At 38.2% G+C, this 20801-nt stretch overlaps 1 protein-coding gene across 4 annotated transcripts in view; it reads left to right on the forward strand.

Annotated features, from left to right (window-relative positions):
- The first annotated feature begins 63 nt into the window (after nt 1-63).
- The window catches only part of LOC139935459 (uncharacterized), a 93686-nt gene continuing 72948 nt past the window's right edge, over nt 64-20801 (forward strand). For 3 of the 4 annotated variants that reach the window (XR_011785814.1, XR_011785815.1, XM_071930088.1), the window contains exons 1-2: nt 64-225; nt 2253-5173. Coding sequence is in view for 2 of the 4 variants with exons in the window: in XM_071930088.1 (XP_071786189.1) it covers nt 165-225; nt 2253-5128 (2937 nt within the window). In the remaining 2 variants the exon portion in view is untranslated. Of the gene's footprint in view, nt 226-2252; nt 6294-20801 lie in introns of those variants that run through there. The other variant, XM_071930087.1, reaches the window with a different exon arrangement.

The raw sequence follows: 20801 nt of genomic DNA on the forward strand, positions 1-20801 counted from the left end.
CCCGTGGTACCCTGCCTGCGCAAAATGTTAAAATTTGTGCCGTAAAAAAAAAACAGCTTGCGCGAATTTTAGAAAGTAGACCTTAAAAAATTGCACCCAATATCTTCTGTTGTCGTCCGTGTACACAATTCCACGGGAACTTGTCAAGTCGAGAAAGTGGCAACATGAATACTTTTAACTGTAATGGTGGGACAATTAGTGGTCAGACGCAGCTCTCATTTCAGTGTAAGTGTGTTAAGCATTGTTCAAACCGAAAAGGGCAAAACATTGGTCACACACTGAGGAACGGACTCTCTCGGTTGTGTTTTTAATGTGTGTCCAATTTCCGGACAGCAGTTTATAACGGTGAATCTTCCTTCACTGCATGCCTGTCATTAGTGTCAAGTGTCAAGTGTCAGCTGAGCTAAAATTCCGCATGGATAACTTTCCGTATGGCGCCACCACCTTTTCACTAATTTTTACAAAAAGGGATAGGACTAGGAGTCGTTTTACTATAGGCCTACTACAGTATTAGGAGATCTCATTTTTGTCTTTGACTTTGAGGTAAATTAGATACTATTTTAAACTTAAAAATTAAATTTCATAAAATCATATTGTATGAAAAAGTGGTGGTGCCTGCATACAGAAACTTTTCCCAAAACACCATACAAAAAAAAAACCCATTGCAAATTCAGACAGATGGGAATAAAAGACTTCTGGCCAGAATTCTTAATTATTTTAGTTAGAAATTACCTCTTTGCTTTCTTAAAAACTACATTAATTACTTCTTCCGCTCAGAAGGGAGTCTTTCTCCAAATGTTTTTACTTTTAGCTAGTAGCTTAGTACGTTGCTCGTTACCATCCAAGTAAGGTTTTATGGTTATTTGAGTAATAACCAAATGTTGATTAATGTTAAACCAAATGTATACAGTACAGTGCATTTAAAGCCATTGGACCCTTTCGGTAAACAGTATTGTCCAAGTCCCACACTCCGTGTACCACAACTTCTATATCAAATAACAAACCTGTGAAAGTTTAGGCTCAATCGGTCATCGGAGTCGGGAGAAAACAACGGAATAACCCACCCTTGTTTCCGCGCGTTTCGCGTGTCATGACATGTGTTTAAAATAAATCCGTAATTCTCGTTAACGAGAATTTATATTGTTTTGCTGTTTCTCAAAAAGTAAAGCATTCCATGGAATAATATTTCAAGAGAAGTCTTTCACCATTGCCTTCTGTAAACCCTGTAAAGTTATTTGTAAATCTGTGAACTTTTATTTTTTTTTCTGAACCGAAAGGGTCCAATGGCTTTAAGATCATATTTTTTTATTATAAAATTTAGTATTATTATTAATATTAATTTAAAACTAGTATGACAATCCGGAATCCCTGATGGCGGTGGATATTGTAAATGCAATGTAACAAAAACTGAAATCTCAAATGAAAAATACTACTATTAAGAGATGTTAGACCCAGTTACTGGAGTGCTGTACTCCTTTGTCTAATTTTGGTCAAACTCAAAATTTGAAGGAGTCCAGTGCCTAGCCTATAGTACAACCGATATAATGACAACATTTGAAAAAAGGAGTATAGCGCCCCAGTACCTGGGTCTAAGTATTATATATGTAGTACACAGAATTGTAAAAATTGTGAAAGGTTTACTTTCTAACTTCAACTCTGGGCCTTTTTGTTTGGTTTTGTGTCTTTTCTAGGTTTTTTTTCTAAAATGGTATCTTTGAAAAAAAGCTGTATTATACAATGTATTAATAACTGAATACTTCGGTGAACACTATTGTCCAAGGCTCACACTAGTGTATCACAACTTATATATAAAATAACAAACCTGTGAAAATTTAGGCTCAATTGGTCATCAAAGTCAAGAGAAAATACGGAGAAAACCCACCCTTGTTTCCGCACGTTTTGCCGTGTCATGACATGTGTTTAAAATAAATCCGTAATTCTCATTATCGAGAATTGATATTGTTTTAATGTTTTTTCAAAAAGTAAAGCATTTCATGGAACAATATTTCAAGAGAAGTCTTTCACCATTACCTTCTGTAAACCCTGTAATTTATTTGTAAATCTGTGAACTTTTAGTTTTTTTCCCGTTCCGAAAGTGTCCAATGGCTTTAAACAATATGTTTAATTTTACAACTCTGCTGACACATTGCCATGCAAAGTATAGAGTATAAAGTTTAATTCCTGTGAAATAACTTTCTTGAAAGTCTTCGTATATATACTAAAAAAGAATCGTTTTGTTTTTATTCTTTCAGTCAACATGGATCAAATGGACGACCTTCACATTTGCGGAATGTGTAAATGTCAGTTCACCTCCATAGAGAGTTTCATCATACACAAGAGGTCGGGGTGTGCAGTGGCCAAACTTAACAAAATCAACAGTCTCTTGACATCCAACCCCTGCAGAGCTACTACCACATGTAGTGTTTTAAATGCCCCTACTGTGCCTACGGTCAATGCCAATACTCCAAGTGCACCATCCATCGTCCAGGCAAAGAAACCACCTCGGACAAAGAAGAAACAGATTTTGCTTGCAGCCACTCCCAAGGTTGTTCCGTCCACACCGTCTGAGAATAATAGTTCCAATCAATCTGGTGAAGGTAATGCGGCAAGCCTTGAGCAGAACTTCCGAGACGTTTCTCCTGTACATAGTCCAGAGCTTCCACAAACCAATGCAGAAAAACAAATGCAAGATGCTCAATCGGTGGTGGAAACCACCCCTGAAAGTATTAGTGGTGCACAAGGGACAGTTGCAAACAGTGACAATTCAGACAGCCTAAATCGCAAGGAGAAAAGTAGTGTTAAGGTTAAATGTTATGAATGTTTACACGAGGGCTGTGACTTCAAAACAGCTCACTTGAAAGACATTCAGCGACATAATCGAATACACACCGGCGACAGGCCTTTCTTGTGTACATTCTGTCAGCGTCGTTTCTCACGCAAGGACAAGCTACAAATTCATCTTCGGACTCATAGTGGACATAAGCCATATCACTGTCAACAGTGTAGCTATTCTGCTGTAGATGGGGGCAGTCTAAAGAAGCATATGAGGACACACACTAAGGAGCGTCCGTTCAAGTGTCAGATCTGCTCTTACGCGAGCCGTAACTCTAGCCAGCTGACCACTCACCTTCGGACTCACACGGGTGACTCCCCCTTCCACTGCAATCAGTGCTCTGCTAAGTTCAAGATCAGCACTGATCTACGGCGGCACAAGAGAGTCCACACTGGGGAGAAGCCGTACAAGTGTTCCTCTTGTCCGTATGCAAGCGCCCTCAACAGTAACCTCAAGTCGCATATTCAGCACAACCACCTGAGAGAGAAAAGCTTCCAGTGTGAGGAATGTAGCTTCACCTGCTGCACCAGTAAGCAGTTAAAGCAGCATGAGAGCACACATCCTAACCGTCATCCCATTAAGTGTTTGGAGTGTGACGTCATCTGTCTAAACAAACGTTCTTTCAGAAGACATGAGCGGAAACACAGCAAAGATAAGCCACACAAGTGCCCTCACTGCTCCTTCTCATCCAAGCTGCTTCGCCACATTTCACTTCACATAAAGAAACTCCATGCCGACCTCCCCAAGGTGAAAAGACAGAAGCAGGCAACAAAGTCCACAAAGAATCAAACCTCAAATAACAAGAAAAAACCTAAGCCTCAGGTTCTCAGCGGTAAGAAACCGTTCAATTGTGATAAATGCGATGCGTCTTTCATGCGCAGGGACTCATTTACGAGTCATAGAAGGCACCATGATACTGTATCAGACTCCATTGAGAGCACTGCCCTCGCAGTACTCCAACTCCAGCAGCTTCCACAACTGTCAACCCCAGACCCCTCATCATCTGTCCACTTGCCAACAACAAATACAGCAAATCAAAACCACAACAATAACAGTTTATTCAGTGACTTAAATCCAACACCACCCAGTGATATTGAAATGCTGCTGAGTGTTATTAACTCTCAAGTCGTACAAAGTCCTGTAAACAGCGATTCAGAGATTTGCCATCCCAGAAGTTCTGCACAAGGAGGAGAGGCTGGAAGCATCTCCCAAGATGCAGGTACGGTTCAGAGTAAATCCTCAACTGTTATCATCCAACCACAGGTAACGACTGGAGAGACGGTAACTCTGCAGGTTATTTCGCATGACAACAATGACCAAGCAACTCAAAGCCATAACAATGCCGGGTTAAGTTGTCCAGGTCCAAATTTGTTTGTGCAGCAACTGGCAATGTTTCCAAACCAAGCATTATTACATATTCCGCAGTTTACAACCCAGCACACGGTAACGACCACTGCCCAGGAAGTCAGTAAGCGGCCAACCATGACCAGATTCCCAATAAACTCCAACACTCTGGGTGAAACATCATTCACAGGAAGCCATTTAATGCAAGGGTTGCTGAACTCACCAAGAATCATTGGTACGAAACAGCAACCAGTACCTACCATCCAGCAATCGTTTTTGCAGCAACCCAACAACAGAATCATTTCTGGCAGCAACTTAAACTTACTCTCCAACTCAATGCGTCCTTCCACACCTCTCTTCCCCAATGCCAGCCAATCAGCTCTTGGAGCTCCTCAACTCCTTCCACAAAAGAATGCATTCCTTGGAACCAATCAGGTACTGCCTGGCGTTCAATCCCAGCGTCATTTGGCATTCACAAAGACTGTCCAGTCAACCCCAGCAAATGCAGGCGCACCTCAAACACAAACTACCTACTGGAACTCTCAGATAACTACACAAAATGGCCAGCTGCAAGTTCTACCCCAGCTGCATGGTTCTAATCAACTGCAGCAGCAGCAGCAGTTTGCACCTGCAGTCTTGAATGCTACATCGACTAGCTTGCCTTTGTCGGTCAGGCAATCCCCGGCGATAGACGTTCTCACACATCAGGTCTTGACACAATTGCCTCTGGCACCACCACAACATCAGCAATTCACACAGCAGATGAAGCAGCACATTGCATTCCCTCAAAGCAAAATTCTCAATATACCTCAGGTTACTTCAGCTTCTAAATGTGCGTCCAATACTTTCATTTCATCCAGTGTGGTGGGAGACAAGACAAGCAGTTCAAACATTCATGTAACATCTCTCAGATTGGGATCCGTCTCAACTACTCAATCAAATTCCATGTAGTCCACTGCTGTCATCTCTTCAACTATTTCTTCTTAAAGCCTAAAAGTAAGTGTTCCTTTTTCTTAACTTATTGTTCGGACTGCTTGACCAGGGCCCAATTTCATACAGCCTATAAGCACAAAAATTTGCTTAGCATCACATTTCTTCCTTGATAAAAACAGGATTACCAACCAAATTTCCATTTGTTGCAGATTGGTTGATACTGGTATTCAGCTGTTGTTTGCTTATCCTGAAAATCACATGGCATTTTGGTTGGTAGTCCTGTTTTCATCAAGGAAGAAATTTCATGCTTAGCAAATTTTTGTGCTTACAGGCCTTATAATATTGGGCCCTGTTAGTTGGCAACATCAGGGCCCAAGTTCATAGAGCTGCTTAATAGTTAGCAAGTTTTTGTGCTAACTCTAGCAGAAAAATTTGTGTAAGCGTATTCACAAGTTTGCAAGAAAGTTAGGTAAGAAAGTTAGGCGTGATGCTTTTGCAATCATTATGGATAATTACGTTTGATAGTTGATACAACATTCACGTCATTCTCCAGAAGACGATCAGAGCATACTGATCGAAACGTCGAGTTAACCCAACGGTTCTTTTCAGAACCACCCCAACTCATTTAGAGATTGTTATTACATGGTGTTACCGCAAACTCTTCTATATCTTATCTCCACCATGTAAAGTTTCAAATCCTACTTAACATTCACTTTCATACAGTAAGCACAGAAAGGTAAGCATGCCTTTTCGTGTGCTTTTGGTTAGCATGGAAATGAAAATCGCAAATTGGCCCCTTGCTATCATAAACTACATGTACATGATATCCATTTGTACTTTTAAAGAGGTTTATGCATTTGCAAAAAGTTGTTTGAAAAAGTAATCAAATGGCAGGTTTGAATTGTTTCTTTCAAAAACAACAGGCGATATATATACAGTATTGAATGATCAGACAGTAGGAGGGTTGACTGTGTACTATGTTGATGTGTTCTGTTCACCCAGTGGTTCACCACCTGTACAATATCATATTGCAGGATGGCATACAGGCACTGAGCACACAGTGATGGGCCATTCTCTGGAATGTGACACTTTTTGAAAAAAATGAATAAAGTTGACGATATTAACTTTTTGTCATTTGTTTTTTATAAAGCACTACCTGAAGTTTCTCGAACAATTTTTTTTTTTTTTACAATTGGCCATCCCTTATTTGCATAAATTAACATATAGTTGATTTTAATTTAATTTTGAAAAATTGTTTTTTATCCCTAAATTGACTGGGGAATTATTAGCTAGTTGACTTTTATCAAATAACTGTTTATCTCATACTGAGTGTCTTTGACTTGAATTAGTAAAATTTTAAACCAAATGTGATTTTTTTTTCCTAAGAATTAGTCAGTAATTAACGAAGAAATTAGCAACTTTCCATGTCACACACGCAACTGAAATATGGATGAAGTTTGTATTACAAATTAAGCACTGCTTTAATAATGTTCAAACTATATGTCAAAAGCTAGTTTTGCCAGGCCTATCAGAATACAAAACAGAATGCACAATAAACTCACACACTATTAACTAATGGCCTTAAATAATGTGACGTGACCTCTTTGTTACATGCATGCCCCTCAATACACAAGGTATGCACTGTGATGCACGCCTAGGTAAATAAGCCATATGTGTCACTTTGGGCCACATTTTTACCTACACTTGAGAGAGGGGTACAAAAAAGACTTAGCCAACATTTTTTGACAAAGGGGGAGGGACATGACCCAAAGTGGATTTAAATTGACTCTCTTTCTCTCTGAAATTGGTATTGCCATTGCGTTACAAATAGTTTGTTTGTAACGCTTGTTTTTATTAAATTTAAATTGTTCCAAACAAAAATTTAATGTTGTTTCAAAACAGTTGTTTGAATCTATTTGTATTATGTATTTATTTACACACAAATCATTTCTGATACAGAGGCAAGTGCTAAACGTTGTTGATTTACTTGATTGTCGATTGCCTCAGTGCATTTAAAAAGCATAGGGCGTCACACACGTAAAGGATTATATAGTCACACACGTAACCCAACCAAATCACAGAAACCGATTATTTAAAATGTTTAGATGAGTGACCTTAAAATTGATTGTGTCATTATACTGGCTGGGAAGGAAAGTCCCCACACAAGAGGTATGAGTCTTTTTTAGCAATTTCAAACTCTCAGAGTTTTTAGAAAGAAACATTTTTGGTACAAAAACCTGCTTTTGTCTGACGTACGTCACACAAGTAACAAACCTTTATTTGACCTCTGACCCAAAGTAAAAAAGTAAAACAATTTATTTTTTCATTTTTAAACTAGGTTCAGTTAGTTAATGTTATTTATGAATGAAAAAAGTACACAGGTATCATTTTAAAGATAGAGGACAAATATGAAGTAGAGAACTTCCCATTTTTTTGTCACACATGTAACGCGAGAAAGGCCCTGCTGATAATCAGAAAGTTTGAAATAGCATGGATATTTGCATAAAGACAAGGGCCCAATTTCATAGAGCTGCTAAAAGCACAAACATTTGCTTGACATTTCGTCCTTAAAAACAGGATTACCAACCAAATTTCCGTTTTGCATACTGCTTGTTACTGGTATTCAGCTGTTTGCTTGTTCTGAAAATCACGAGGAAATTTGGTTGGTAATATTGTTTTTATCAAGGAAGAAATGTCATGCTAAAAAAAATTGTGTGCGTAGCAGCTCTATGAAATTAGGGCATGAGGCCCAGGACAACTCTGCTTCTAAAACAGAAATAATTCACCAGGTCAAAAATTAAGACTGTTGATTGAATGCTAAGTAAATAACTAAGGTCTGCTTAGCAACGTTGTGAAATTTGGCCCAGATGCCTGCATTGAGAGGAGTTCAGTTGGAGTCACAAGAGGGCGCTGTTTACTGTGTCCATTAGATAGCCGTCCTATTGAGTTAGGTAGAATGAATACCTGTGCATCCTAAAGTTAGGTTGGTTGACAGATGCAAGTCAAATGACTGCATGTCTGTAAACGAATAGTTAGGCAGAGAGAAGCAGCATCCCATGGCTTGCTGTATGTTTTTCTAATTTAGAAGCTCTGTGTTTTATGTGCATTATTAGAACTTCTGAAACGATTTACAAATTTATCAAAGCAGCTACGTTGGGAAGTGATTTGTATTTCTATCAAAAATATTACTGTTTTATTCAAGATGTTGACCCAACTTCCACCATTTAACATTTTGTTTTATTTCCCCCTTCCTTTTTGTTTTGCTTAAAAATCTTTTCTGAATAATAATTGTAAATTTGAAATGCAATGGATTGAAAATTTGTGAATTTTTTAAAACAAATCATAAACCATTATAAGGCATTTGCTGACAGGCAAGGCCTTACACTTGCAATTAAAAAATGTCTATGCTGTACTTAAGAAGAAAAAAAATCAATTAGTCTTTTAAAATGGCAGAGCTGGAACAAGTGTTAAGATGTGCCTCCTTTCTTCATATTAAAAATTATTTAAAAAATTGGTGTTGTGCAATCTCCATAAAACAATTTTTTTCCATTTTTTGTTCATTTTCATTGTCAGACCTGTGCACAAATTGTGCCTGTAGGAAGTGTAAAGTGTTTGTTGTGTGAAGAAGAGGGATGCCAAAGGTAGCATGGTACATTGTATATAACTTGCAGGCCTCATACCTCATGGATGCAATGAAGGTGATCTAGCCTGTCCTGCCGTCGATTTCACAAAACTCTTCCTTACTTAAGACTAGTCTTGGGACTTGGGACGACTCCCAACCCTCCACTGTAGCATGCAGACTTTAAGATTAATCCTAAGTTGGGACGAGTTACTCGTCCTAACTCGAGATAAGACGAGTCCTAACTCTTTGTGAAATCGACCCCTGTCCATTTCCCCTCCAGCATCATTGCACAACATTGTGGTATTTTATGATCTTTTGGAATTTCTAAAATCATCAACATTCAATTGTTCTGCAGGTAACACATAACAGGTGTATCTGTCTTTTCCGGTTTGTTCAATCATTTTCTGATACGGTGATAGTGCGGTGGCATTGAGCGTGCATTCAGTCAAATATTTCCATACAGGAGGCATTTGCACAGGATTTCCTACAAAAGGATTTGAATAATCGTTCATTTTGTTTCCTGTCATTTTGGGTCACCCTGATAATAAACACAACTCTCGATCAATGCACTTTATAGAGCTTCTGTTTGTGTGTCATATCGAGAGGTAATTTCACTTTGGAAAGGTAACTTAAAATAGATTATTGATAAGGGGTTCATTGAATCAGATTAGAGATAGAGTCTCCAAGGTTAACTTTTGTTTTGTGATCCACACATTTTCCAATAGATGAAGTCCTAAAGAAAATGAGGGGGGGGGGGGTGGAATTACAAGTCTCAAACTTAAAATGGTTTAAAGTGCCACTATGTTTGATACCATTCAAGTGAAATTTTCGTCGAACTGGCTCAAAAATCCTGAATTTGAAGGATATTCTATCAAAACAGCATAGCATTTGAGCTTTTGACTGGTGTAAAATCCTTGAAGGAACACGTTTCATTGGATCGGTTGAGTTGGTCTTTGAAAAGCGTTTATAACCGTTTGTTATAAAATGCATACTTATGGTTAGAAAGATGATTTAAAGTAGAATACAATGATCCACGCAAACATGCCTTGAATTTGCACGGTTTTCCTTTTACCTCGTCGACTAACATAGTAAAGGAAAACTACACAATTTCGTGGGAATTTGTGTGGATCATTGTGTTCTACTTTTAAAACATCTTTTTTTTTTAAACTAATTATTCATTTTATAAAAACGGTTAAAACGCTTTTAAAAGACCAAATCGTCGGATCCAAGGCAATGTGTCCCTTTAAAAGGTCACATTGATAAAGAAATGTTCGATTTCTATCTATACTAAAACGTTTTCAAAGGGCACCAAGTCAATGTCAATGCTGTGTCTGTGATTTATCACATCATGCCTACCTTTGTGAGAGATTGTTTAGCCTCATAATTCACTCCAGGCTGGTCTGGCTGGCTATTTCAGTTTGAAAAGCTTTCATATTTTGTATTATTGACCAGTGAAAATGTGATGGACTAGTGAAATTGCCAAGCTAACTGTTCCTTATGGACAGTCACCAAAACAAAGTTAAAGGCAAGACCTGCTGTCCAATCCCTAATGTTTCTTATGAGTTATTTTCAGTGAAATGTCTCACACAATTATTATGTGGTTTCTTTGGTAAGAACTTAAAATTGACATAAATTGACTTTGTATAAAAGCCAACAGTGAACCATACTTTAAATTGATGTAAAACCTGATCTAAACCAATGCGACATAACCTCACCTAAGACCTTTATCAAGGGACATCCTACAGTCAGAAGTGCTTTACACTCGGAGGGAAAATAATTATCCCAAAGGGCCTTGTGAGAAGATAAAAGTCACTAGTAGAATTTATGCCCTGTGGAATAAGTCAATAGTTGTATTAATGCCCTTGGGATAACTCACTATTAAAACTAATGCCCTGTGGAATTGTGTTTAATGTAGATTGTATAGGGCTTGTTTTCTTCCCATAATTTGTTTTCATCTGAAAATTTGAGTGTTTATTTGTGAAAGAAAAGATAGAAATGTCTGAAGGACTTTTCTTGTTTGTGGAAGAGGTTTAATTTTTTAAATACTTTCTGTACCCAAAAGCGCTGCTTAAAGATAAGCAAACTATCGTGCTTACTGTCGCAGAAAAATTTGTTATGGTGTAAGCGAAATTGTTCCAAGGTCATACATGGGGGAAAAAGTTTTTGACATTTTTGGCCATAAACCAAAATAAAAAATCGTTATTCACAAGAGCGTGCAGGAATCATTTTTTGTTTTGTGAGTCCGCAGTCCCCAGACAAAACAAAAATACCCCATTAATGCCCAGAGTCTCCCCTTCCACGTAATTGTTGCCTGGTGTTTCATTTCTTCTGCTTAAAAGTTATTGATAGCGGAATTTTGTTTATGCCAAGAAAATCGGATTTCTTTGTGAGTATTTCTGTTGGCGGCAGTGGTTGGTATGTTATAGGGGTTGAATGATTTTGTTCATCATAGAGTGTCAGAATTGAGACCTGATTGATTTCATTTCACCCTTCATTGACCAAAAATTTAAGAGTTTGTTTGGTAGTCGGGAATTAAGAAAACAAAATTACATTGTTGGTTGCAACAAAATAGTTCATGGCCTGATGTTTCGACCGTAGCAGGGTCTTTCTCGAAGGCCAAACGTTGTAACATTGTCTGTAAAAACAATTATCAAATGGTTTCAGATGATAACGAGACATTGCTTGGTTTTATTTTAAACTTCGTTGCACATCAAATTATTTTGTATTACTACTATTAGTATTATTTTTTTTTCTGGGGCGCGGGGGGTGGGGCGCGGGGTTAAAGGCAGTGGACACTATTGGTAATTTTACTCAAAATAGTTATTATCATAAAACCTTTCTTGATTACGAGTAATGAGGAGGGGTTGATACTGATAGTATAAAACATTGTGACGTAGTTTTCGAGAAAGAAGTAATTTTCCACGAATTTGATTTCGAGACCTCAGATTTAGAATTTGAGGTTTCGAAATCAAGCATCTGAAAGCACACAACTTCGTGTGACAAAGGTGTTTTTTCTCTTTCATAGTTATGTCGCAACTCCGACGACCAATCGAGCCCAAATTTTTACAGGTTTGTTGTTTCATGCATATGTTGAGATTCACTAAGTGAGAAGACTGGTCTTTGTTAATAACCAGTTGTGTCCAGTGTCTTTAAAGGCAGTGGACACTATTGGTAATTGTCAAAGACTAGCCTTCACAGTTGGTGTATCTGAACATATGCATAAAATAACTAGCCTGTGAAAATTTGAGCTCAATCGGTCATCGCACTTGCAAGATAATACTGAAAGAAAAAGAACCACCCTTGTCACACGAAGTTGTGTGCGTTTAGATGGTTGATTTCGAGACCTCAAGTTCTAAATCTGAGGTCTCGAAATCAAATTCGTGGAAAATTACTTCTTTCTCGAAAACTATGGCACTTCAGAGGGAGCCGTTGCTCACAATGTTTTATACTGTCAACCTCTCCCCATTACTCGTCACCAAGAAAGTTTTTATGCTAATAATTATTTTGAGTAATTACCAATAGTGTCCACTGCCTTTAAGGCACCATAATTTGTGATAGATTTTGACAGTGATTGTAATGTTGATTTGGGGATAAAGACGAGATGCACAGATTCTCTCTTCAATGGTCTTCCGACTAAATGCGAGTAAAAACACCCGAGGACTAGTGACGAATTCTTGCCAAGTGGTCCGGCTGGTTATAGTTCATTTCCTCCTTAGGCAGGTTTCATGTAAATCACTGCATGCATTGTAGGGATGATAAACTCAAGTACTATAGGTACAAATTATAGTGTTTATCCCTGATGCTTCACGGAGGCAACACTTGCCTGGATGCCCCCGGCAATTGCCTCTGTGCCCCTAGAAATTGTCAAGTACAAATCTACCTTTTGCCTGATACGTAGTGGTTTGAGGTACAACTGCCTTTTCCCCTTAGACAAAATAGCATTCATGCTTGAATCAATAAAGGAAACCATTAGATGTGGACTTTGATAACAGGGGGACTTTTGTCTAGGCCTGTTGTAGCAAAATTGAAAATTGAAAGTTGAAAATCTGTTTACTGTAATAGAAGCTTGCCCTTGGATCCACATGGGTTTGATTAAAGAACTGCTTATTATTTTGTTTACTCGACGATTTCCACAGACTTTAGTGACCTGCTCTTGTTGATTTTTGGCTAAATTATTATTAATTATTAAAAAGATTAACAATAAAATTCACCTTTGAAAGACTCAGCTGCATACAGTTCTAAACTTGGTGAGAAAACAACAGAAAACTGCTATCATGGTATTTTTATTAAGAATGTCAACTCCATACACATGGCCGCGGGTACCAACCGCATCTCTGGCAACTGCATTCACAAACAGACACCATCGAAATCGAAATATGAATCTCCAAAAGTTGCCCAAGGCGATCTTTGAAAATTTGTCAACTTAATTTTTTTTTTTAAATTATTTTAATCGGTGGGTGCATTTCAGGCGAATAATTTTGCTGGATGCTTACTGATTTCTACAAGGTAGGCTTTCAAATATTTTTAAACACAATTTGTGTCTTTCGGGGTCGTCATGACCAAAGTATATGATCCTCCATTTGACAACTCTATCAAACTGACAGCTGAATTCATCTTGAAATGTTGTCAGCTTTTCTAAAGCTCTCCAATTATAACACCAATCGTCCCCTTTTTTAATTTGCGTTGAAGAGCAACCCGATTTAGTTCTGTGGATTGATACTACATGTTATTCCTAGAGCGGATGGTTCTGTATAGGAGTTGCTGTTAAAGCTAGTCAATGTAACCAACACCAGTGCACACATGGCCAGATTTGGTTCATTTGCACAACCCACTCAATCATAATTTACCTGGATACCTGAAACCGCCCAAAAAGAACACTAACAATCACTAAAGCATCTCCTGTCCCCTCCTCCCTCCAACTGAATGAAGACGAGAGAAGAAGAAAAAAAGAAGAAAAACTAACAACAAAAAATCGCTCCGAATATCGGCCACTCTCCCTGTCTAAATTTGCACAATTGTATTGCGTTCCCGTGTAATGACAAGCCCGGGCCTGCATTCATTGGCCCCATTTTCTCAGATTGCCACAACAAGAAAATGATACTGAGCCATTTGCATAGTTACCCTCAATCCTCTAAAAGCAATTTTGGGAGTTATGCCAGAGCCTCACGCTGCGGAACTTTTTTTCTTCTTCCTCTTAGTTCCCGCTCCGGATCATTTATCAAGACGTATTATGTCACACAATTATTTTAAACTAAATTTCTCAGAGTAAACATTTCTGGGGTTTATGTGACATGGACCATTGTTTGTGATAGCCCATGCATGCATCATGTTTTTGTAAGACCAGCACACGTCGTCTTTTTTTTGTGCGTGTGTTTTTCCCCCACCCATTGTTGGTTTGATATTACCCTTAAAGGAACACGTTGCCTTGGATCGGTCGAGTTGGTCTTTGAAAAGCGTTTGTAACCGTTTTTTATAAAATGCATATGGGTAGAAAGATGTTGTAAAAGTAGAATACAATGATCCACACAAACATGCCTCGAAATTGCGTGGTTTTCCTTTTACCTCGTCGACTAACACGTCGGCCATTTATGGGGGTCAAAATTTTGACTCCCATAAATGGCCGACCATGTTAGTTCGCACAGTAGAAGGAAAACCACGCAATTTCGAGGCAAACTTGTGTGGATCATTGTATTCTACTTTTATAACATCTTTCCGACCATATGCATTTTATAAAAAACGGTTACAAACGCTTTTGTTTTGACCAACTCGTCCGATCCAAGGCAACGTGTTCCTTTAAAGGCAGTGGACACTATTGGTAATTGCTCAAAATAATTATCATCATAAAACCTTTCTTGACTATGAGTAATGGGGAAAGGTTGATGGTATAAAACATTGTGAGAAACAGCTCCCTCTGAAGTGACGTTGATTTTGAGAAAGAAGTAATTTTCCACGAATTTGATTTCGGGACCTCAATTTGAGGTCTCGAAATCGAGCATCAGAAAGCACACAACCTCGTGTGCAAGGGTGTTTTTTTCTTTCATTAATATCTCGCAACTTCGACGACCGATTGAGCTCAAATTTTCACAGGTTTGTTATTTTATGCATATGTTGAGATACACCAACTGTGAAGGCTAGTCTTTGACAATTACCAATAGTGTCCACTGCCTTTAAACAAACCTGTATATTTTCCTATTGTGTAAAGTAAAACATGGCAATCGTGTGAATTTAGGTATTTCTCTGTCATTGAGACATTACTAAAGGGAAGGATATACCTTTCCTTTTGTGGAACCGTTTGATTGTTTTAATCCTATTGGGCTACATTTAAACTGTCAAAATTCACTTCGCAAAAAAGGTGTTCGCGTTTTTAGATATCGCTTAAAGGCAGTGGACACTATTGGTAATTACTCAAAATAATGATTGACATAGAACCTTTCTTGATTACGAGTAATGGGGAGAGGTCGATAGTATAACATACTGTGCGAAACAGCTCCCTCTGAAGTGACGTAGTTTTTGAGAAAGAAGTAATTTTTCCACGAATTTGATTTCGAGACCTCAGATTTAGAACTTGAGGTCTCGAAATCAAGCACCTGGAAGCACACAACTTCGTGTGACCATGGTGCGACAAGGGTGTTTTTTCCTTCATTAATATCTCGCAACTTCGACAACCGATTGAGCTCAAATTTTCACAGGTTTGTTACTTTATGCATATGTTGAGATACACCAACTGTGAAGACTAGTCTTTGACAATTACCAATAGTGTCCACTGCCTTTAAAATCTGAAGCGAATCCATGCAGAAACAATACGTCACAATCTGAGAAACCTATCTGATACAACCGTTTCTCATGTTAAAATTTTGGCGCACAAAAACTGATATACCGTTCCATAACCACATTACTTCGAAATGATTCTCAAAATGCTTCATATTATCAAAAGATTGTTTTTATTGCCATTCATTTTAAGATTGATTACAAATCGTTACCTCCCTTTAAATGGCCCAAAAGAAAGTGGTAAGACTTTGTTTAAGCCAAGTTGCAATAGACTACAATGCTTTTAAAGGGTGTATGTAACTTTTGTAGGACAAAAAACACAATGTCCACAGATTTACACTAAACTTACACAGTTTAAAGATAATGATATGTAGAAAGCTTCCCTGAAAATATTACTTGCTGAGGTGCTGTAGTTTTTGGGAAATGAGTAAAACAATGTCTTGAGTCTTGAGTAGTTTAATCCCTAAACAGCTCACGTAGGAAGCTAAACTGGGATGGTGCGTTGGTGGCGCCAATGTCATGAAAATAATGTTCGTGTCATGATACGAAAATTATTTTAATCATTTACAAACGTATTTTCATGACATTGTTTTACTCATTTCTCAAAACCTACAGCACCTCAGTAAGTAATATTTGAAGGGAAGCTTTCCACTATCATTATCTTCAAACCCTGTAAGTTTAATGTAAATCTGTGGACATTTTGAAAAGGTACCCAAATCCTTTAAACATTATTAACTCACAAACCCCTCTCTTAATATACCCCCTCCCCTTTTCAAGATTTTTTTTTTTAGAAATTCAAATTTGTATACCTCACCTGTAGATGGTCAGCCTTTGCCAGGTAATGCGCAAGTATCAAGTTCTACTTGTTGGCCAGGTGGGAAAGATTGACACATTACGTGTATGTTACGGTACCTTTAGAGCATTGATGCTAAGAGGGATGAATACAAACAGTGCATCAGAATGAACCAGATAGTAGTACAGAATATAAATTTGGGACCGAGTAGTTCGGTAGAAGATTATAAGGCTGGTTCGACAAAGATAACAAACAACATTGTATAAGTTGAGCTAAAGAAAACATTTAGACGGCCAAAAAAAAAAAAACCTGAGTGGGATACACACTACTGCAAAATTGGTGTTCTCTTTTATGGGAAAGTTTTGAATGGGGCACCAAGGCCAGGACCGATGGGCAACAGAGGACATGGCCTCCGTTTGATTCCAGGCATGTGGGGGTATAATTAATCAAAAATATGATCTAAAAAAAAACAAGACTTATGTTGCTGGATTAGTTGGATTTTATATGGCAAGGTTTGCGGTAACACCATGTGATGACTATCTCTAAATGAGTTGGGGTGGTTCTGAAAAGAACCGTTGGTTTCAACTCGACGTTTCGATCAGTATGCTCTGATCGTCTTGCTGGATTACGTTGCATGTTACTTTAGTGAGACATCCAGCGTGCTTCTTGTTGCCTAAATGACGGTCTCATTGCCTATTCCAAGGCAAAAAGGGGTTAAAGAAAACCACCCAATGACTTAAATATTGTTCTTCTAGTCGCATTATACAGTAAATTATCAGCATGTCTGTTTTGTGTGTGTATAGTTACACTTCGAACCAACTTATGAACAGAGGTCTCCGGTCCGTAAACATGCCTTGTTGAAGCTGTTAAATGTACACCTCGGTGCTTGTTCCAGATGATTTCGCCTCACATCGGTCAGCTATTAATACACGGGTGTTAACATCAACAATCAACTGGGCCAAGTCGCTTACAATACAAGAACCATTTTAATATACTGTAATTTTGTCACAGAGTTTGGTTTATTGGAAAGGATTACCTTCCGCGATTGTGAACGTTAGTACGTTCGCATGAGGCATGGCAACAGAACTGTTAACCGAGAGAGAGAGAGAAAGAGAAAAAGAGCCTAGCAATTTCCAGAAAAACATTGCGAATGATTTTTTTAATTTGAAAGGACGTCGACGGTAAAATATAATTATGAGTGCATATTTCACAGTGGCTTGCGTTCTGTTTGTTAAAAGGTGGAGTAATGAATCTGTCCTGGTTAAGTCTCTTGACAGTCAACATACCCAGCCCCCCCCCCCCCCCCCTCCTGCCCATATACCCTTAGCTCCGTCTCTTATTGAATATGGTTTATATTGTTTTTGTTTTTCACAATTTTGTTTGTTTTTCAGCTACATGCACCTACAGCAATTTAAAATGAAAACAATTACATCTATCCATAGACATCTGTGTTAAAGACAGTGGACACTATTGGTAATTGTCAAAGACTAGTCTTCGCAGTTGGTGTATCTCGACATATGCATAAAGTAACAAACCTGTGGAAATTTGAGCTCAATCGGTCGTCGAATTTGCGAGGAAATCATGAAAGAAAAACAACACCCTTGTCACACGAAGTTGTGTGCTTTCTGATGCTTGATTTCGAGACCTCAAATTCTAAACTTGAGGTTTCGAAATCAAATTAGTGGAAAAACTATGTCACTTCAGAGGGAGCTGTTTCTCACAATGTTTTGTACATCCATCTCTCCCCATTACTCGTAATCAAGAAAGGTTTTACGATGATAAATATTTAGAGTAATTACCAATAGTGTCCACTGCCTGTAAGCAGCTCCTCTGAACTCCCCTGCCACTCCCCTTTGACCCGCCCCTCCGAAATGTTGGTTTAAAAACCCTCATCTCCTTCCTTACACGTAAGCCCTGATGTTTGTCTTGTCTGCTGCTGTTTTCAACAATGATTCCTGAACATCCTTAAGAATTTCATCCGTCTTTCCTTTCCCCTTTTCAAACCAATCCCAAACCCTTCTTAAAACCTTTGCGAGTTCTTCGTTCCCCTTCGCAAATCATGCTAAATTATACTCCCAATTCAAGTCAATTCTCCAACCCCATTTCCTCTTCCCATTCCCCCTTCCTTATCCGGTCTTCCCCCCCACCACCCCTCCCCATCAAACCCCCAAACCATCTCCATAACAGACCCAGACTTCTGAATAATTATTCAAACAAATATTGGCTGATTGTACAGTAAATACTCAGCAGTTGATAAATCATGAAAGTTTAAAAATCATAGGTCTGAGAGGACAGTCACACCATAAAGGTCGGCACTTTATTCTCTACCCGCTCGAGCTGAGACATTCTGAATAATTTCCCTTGGGATGAAAGTATGAAATATTCACAGTTTATAAACATGTATGCGTATTTTAGGGCATATTGAAAACATATTCATGTTGATAATTATCTTTGGAAATGCCACACTTTTCTTCTTCATTTTGAGTTTTTTTTCTTCTTCCTCGTCGCTTTAGATTGCAGACTCATAAATCTCTACATCTATGAATCTGGAATGTCAGGTCCTTTGTGTATGCGGGAGTAAAAAGTAAAAAGAAAAAAAAAGAAAAAAGAAAAAAAAATTGTCCCCATCTCCCAACGATTTTGCCCCGGGTCAAAATCAATAGCTAATTTATTCAATTGAATTTAGGCTGCATTTTGTATGTTTTAAATACATTGGTGCTATATGAAAGAGATTGGGGGGAGCAAAATTGGAAAAAAGTAACTGACCAGACAAACATGTTTCCATTTGGGTGTTTAAAGGGGGTCACTAGAGGGCGCTGTTCATCAGAGCCTTAGGGCTATATTTAGTTGTCACATCAAAAGATGGCAATAAGGGGAGAGTATAATTTTATTAAAGTGACTTTAAATTGCGTCATTAAAGGTGCTGTGCACACAAGAGTTCATTTGACACTTAATTCATCTATGGATTTCTCAGTCATTTCCTGCTGCTTTAGGCGGAAGAAGATGGGAATATTCACAAGTAAGTATTTATTTTTCGAGAAAAATAGAGTTCTTCCAACCTCGTTCCCAATTGTCTTTGTTCTTGATGATGCCTTTAACAAGAAACACGACCAACATCGGGATTATCTTTAGACCTGCAGAAGGACATTTTTGTTTAATTCCTTGCTAAGCTTGAAAAAAAACCCCGCAAATCAGGGCTCTGAAATTTAACATTTTAGATCTCTTTCGCAACCCACCTGTGAATCTTATTGTTCTCGTTCAAACAAATTTGCCCTGCGATTTCTGTTGTGGAAAATTGGGACAGTCTACTCTATCTGAGAGTGGAATAGGAAGTTATTTAACTTTTCAAAAAAATGACATCACCTCGGTTAGAAATTATTGCTATACTTGATGGAGATTGATAACGGCAATCATGGAATGATTCAGAGGCTCTGGACACTATTGGTAATTACTCAAAATATTTAAAAACTTACTTTGTAACAAGCAATGGAGAGCTAGCTGTTGATAGTATAAACGGCTCCCTCTGAGGGAACGTAGTTTTCGAGAAAGAAGTAATTTTCCATCAAAATATTTGAGTTTGATTTCGAGACCTCAGAGGTAGATTTTGAGGTCCCGAAATCAAGCATCTGAAAGCACACAACCTCGTGTGACAAGGGTGTTTTTTCTTCCATTATTATCTCGCAACTTTGACGACCAATTGAGTTCAAATTTTCACAGGTTTGTTATTTTATTCATTATGTTGAGATACACAAAGTGAGAAGACTGGTCTGTGACAATTACAAAAGGTATCCAATGTCTTCTAAGAGAAACGAAGCCATTATTTATGGACTAGAATTCAATTTTTCTAATGGGTAAGGTCGTTTAGCATTTTGCAATAAAGGTTACCTCTGTGGGATTCACGTACAAAATAACAACAGAGGCTTCGTGCGCTTTATCCATCACTCAGTGACGCTCAAGGCGCTTTTAAAGACACTGTACACTATTGGTAAATGTCAAAGACCAGTCTTCTCACTTGGTTTATCTCAACATATGCATAAAATAACAAACCTGTGGAAATTTGAGCTCAATCGGTCGTCGAAGTTGCGAGATAATAATGAAAGAAAAAACATCCTTGTCACACGAAGTTGTGTGCTTTCAGATGCTTGATTTCAAGACCTCAAATTCTAAACTTGGGGTCTCGAAATCAAATTCGTGGAAAATGACTTCTTTCTCGAAAACTACGTCACTTCAGAGGGAGCCGCTTCTCACAATTTGTTAAACCATCAACCTCTCCCCATTACTAGTTACCAAGTAAGGTTTTATGCTAATAGTTATTTTGAGTAATTACCAATAGTGTCCACTGCCTTTAAATTTAACAAACAGTATTTTGCTCCAAGGTATGTGGGGCTAAGTTTGAATTATTGGACATACTCCTACACAGCACCATGTAATGGTTTACAAGGTGCTCTGGCGCAATATGCAGCCAATCAAACCAGAAACACCTGGACGAACCCCTTCTCTTTTCGATA

Source organism: Asterias amurensis, chromosome 3 (genome assembly GCF_032118995.1).
Source record: "Asterias amurensis chromosome 3, ASM3211899v1".
In the NCBI taxonomy this organism is placed as follows: Eukaryota; Metazoa; Echinodermata; class Asteroidea; order Forcipulatida; family Asteriidae; genus Asterias; species Asterias amurensis.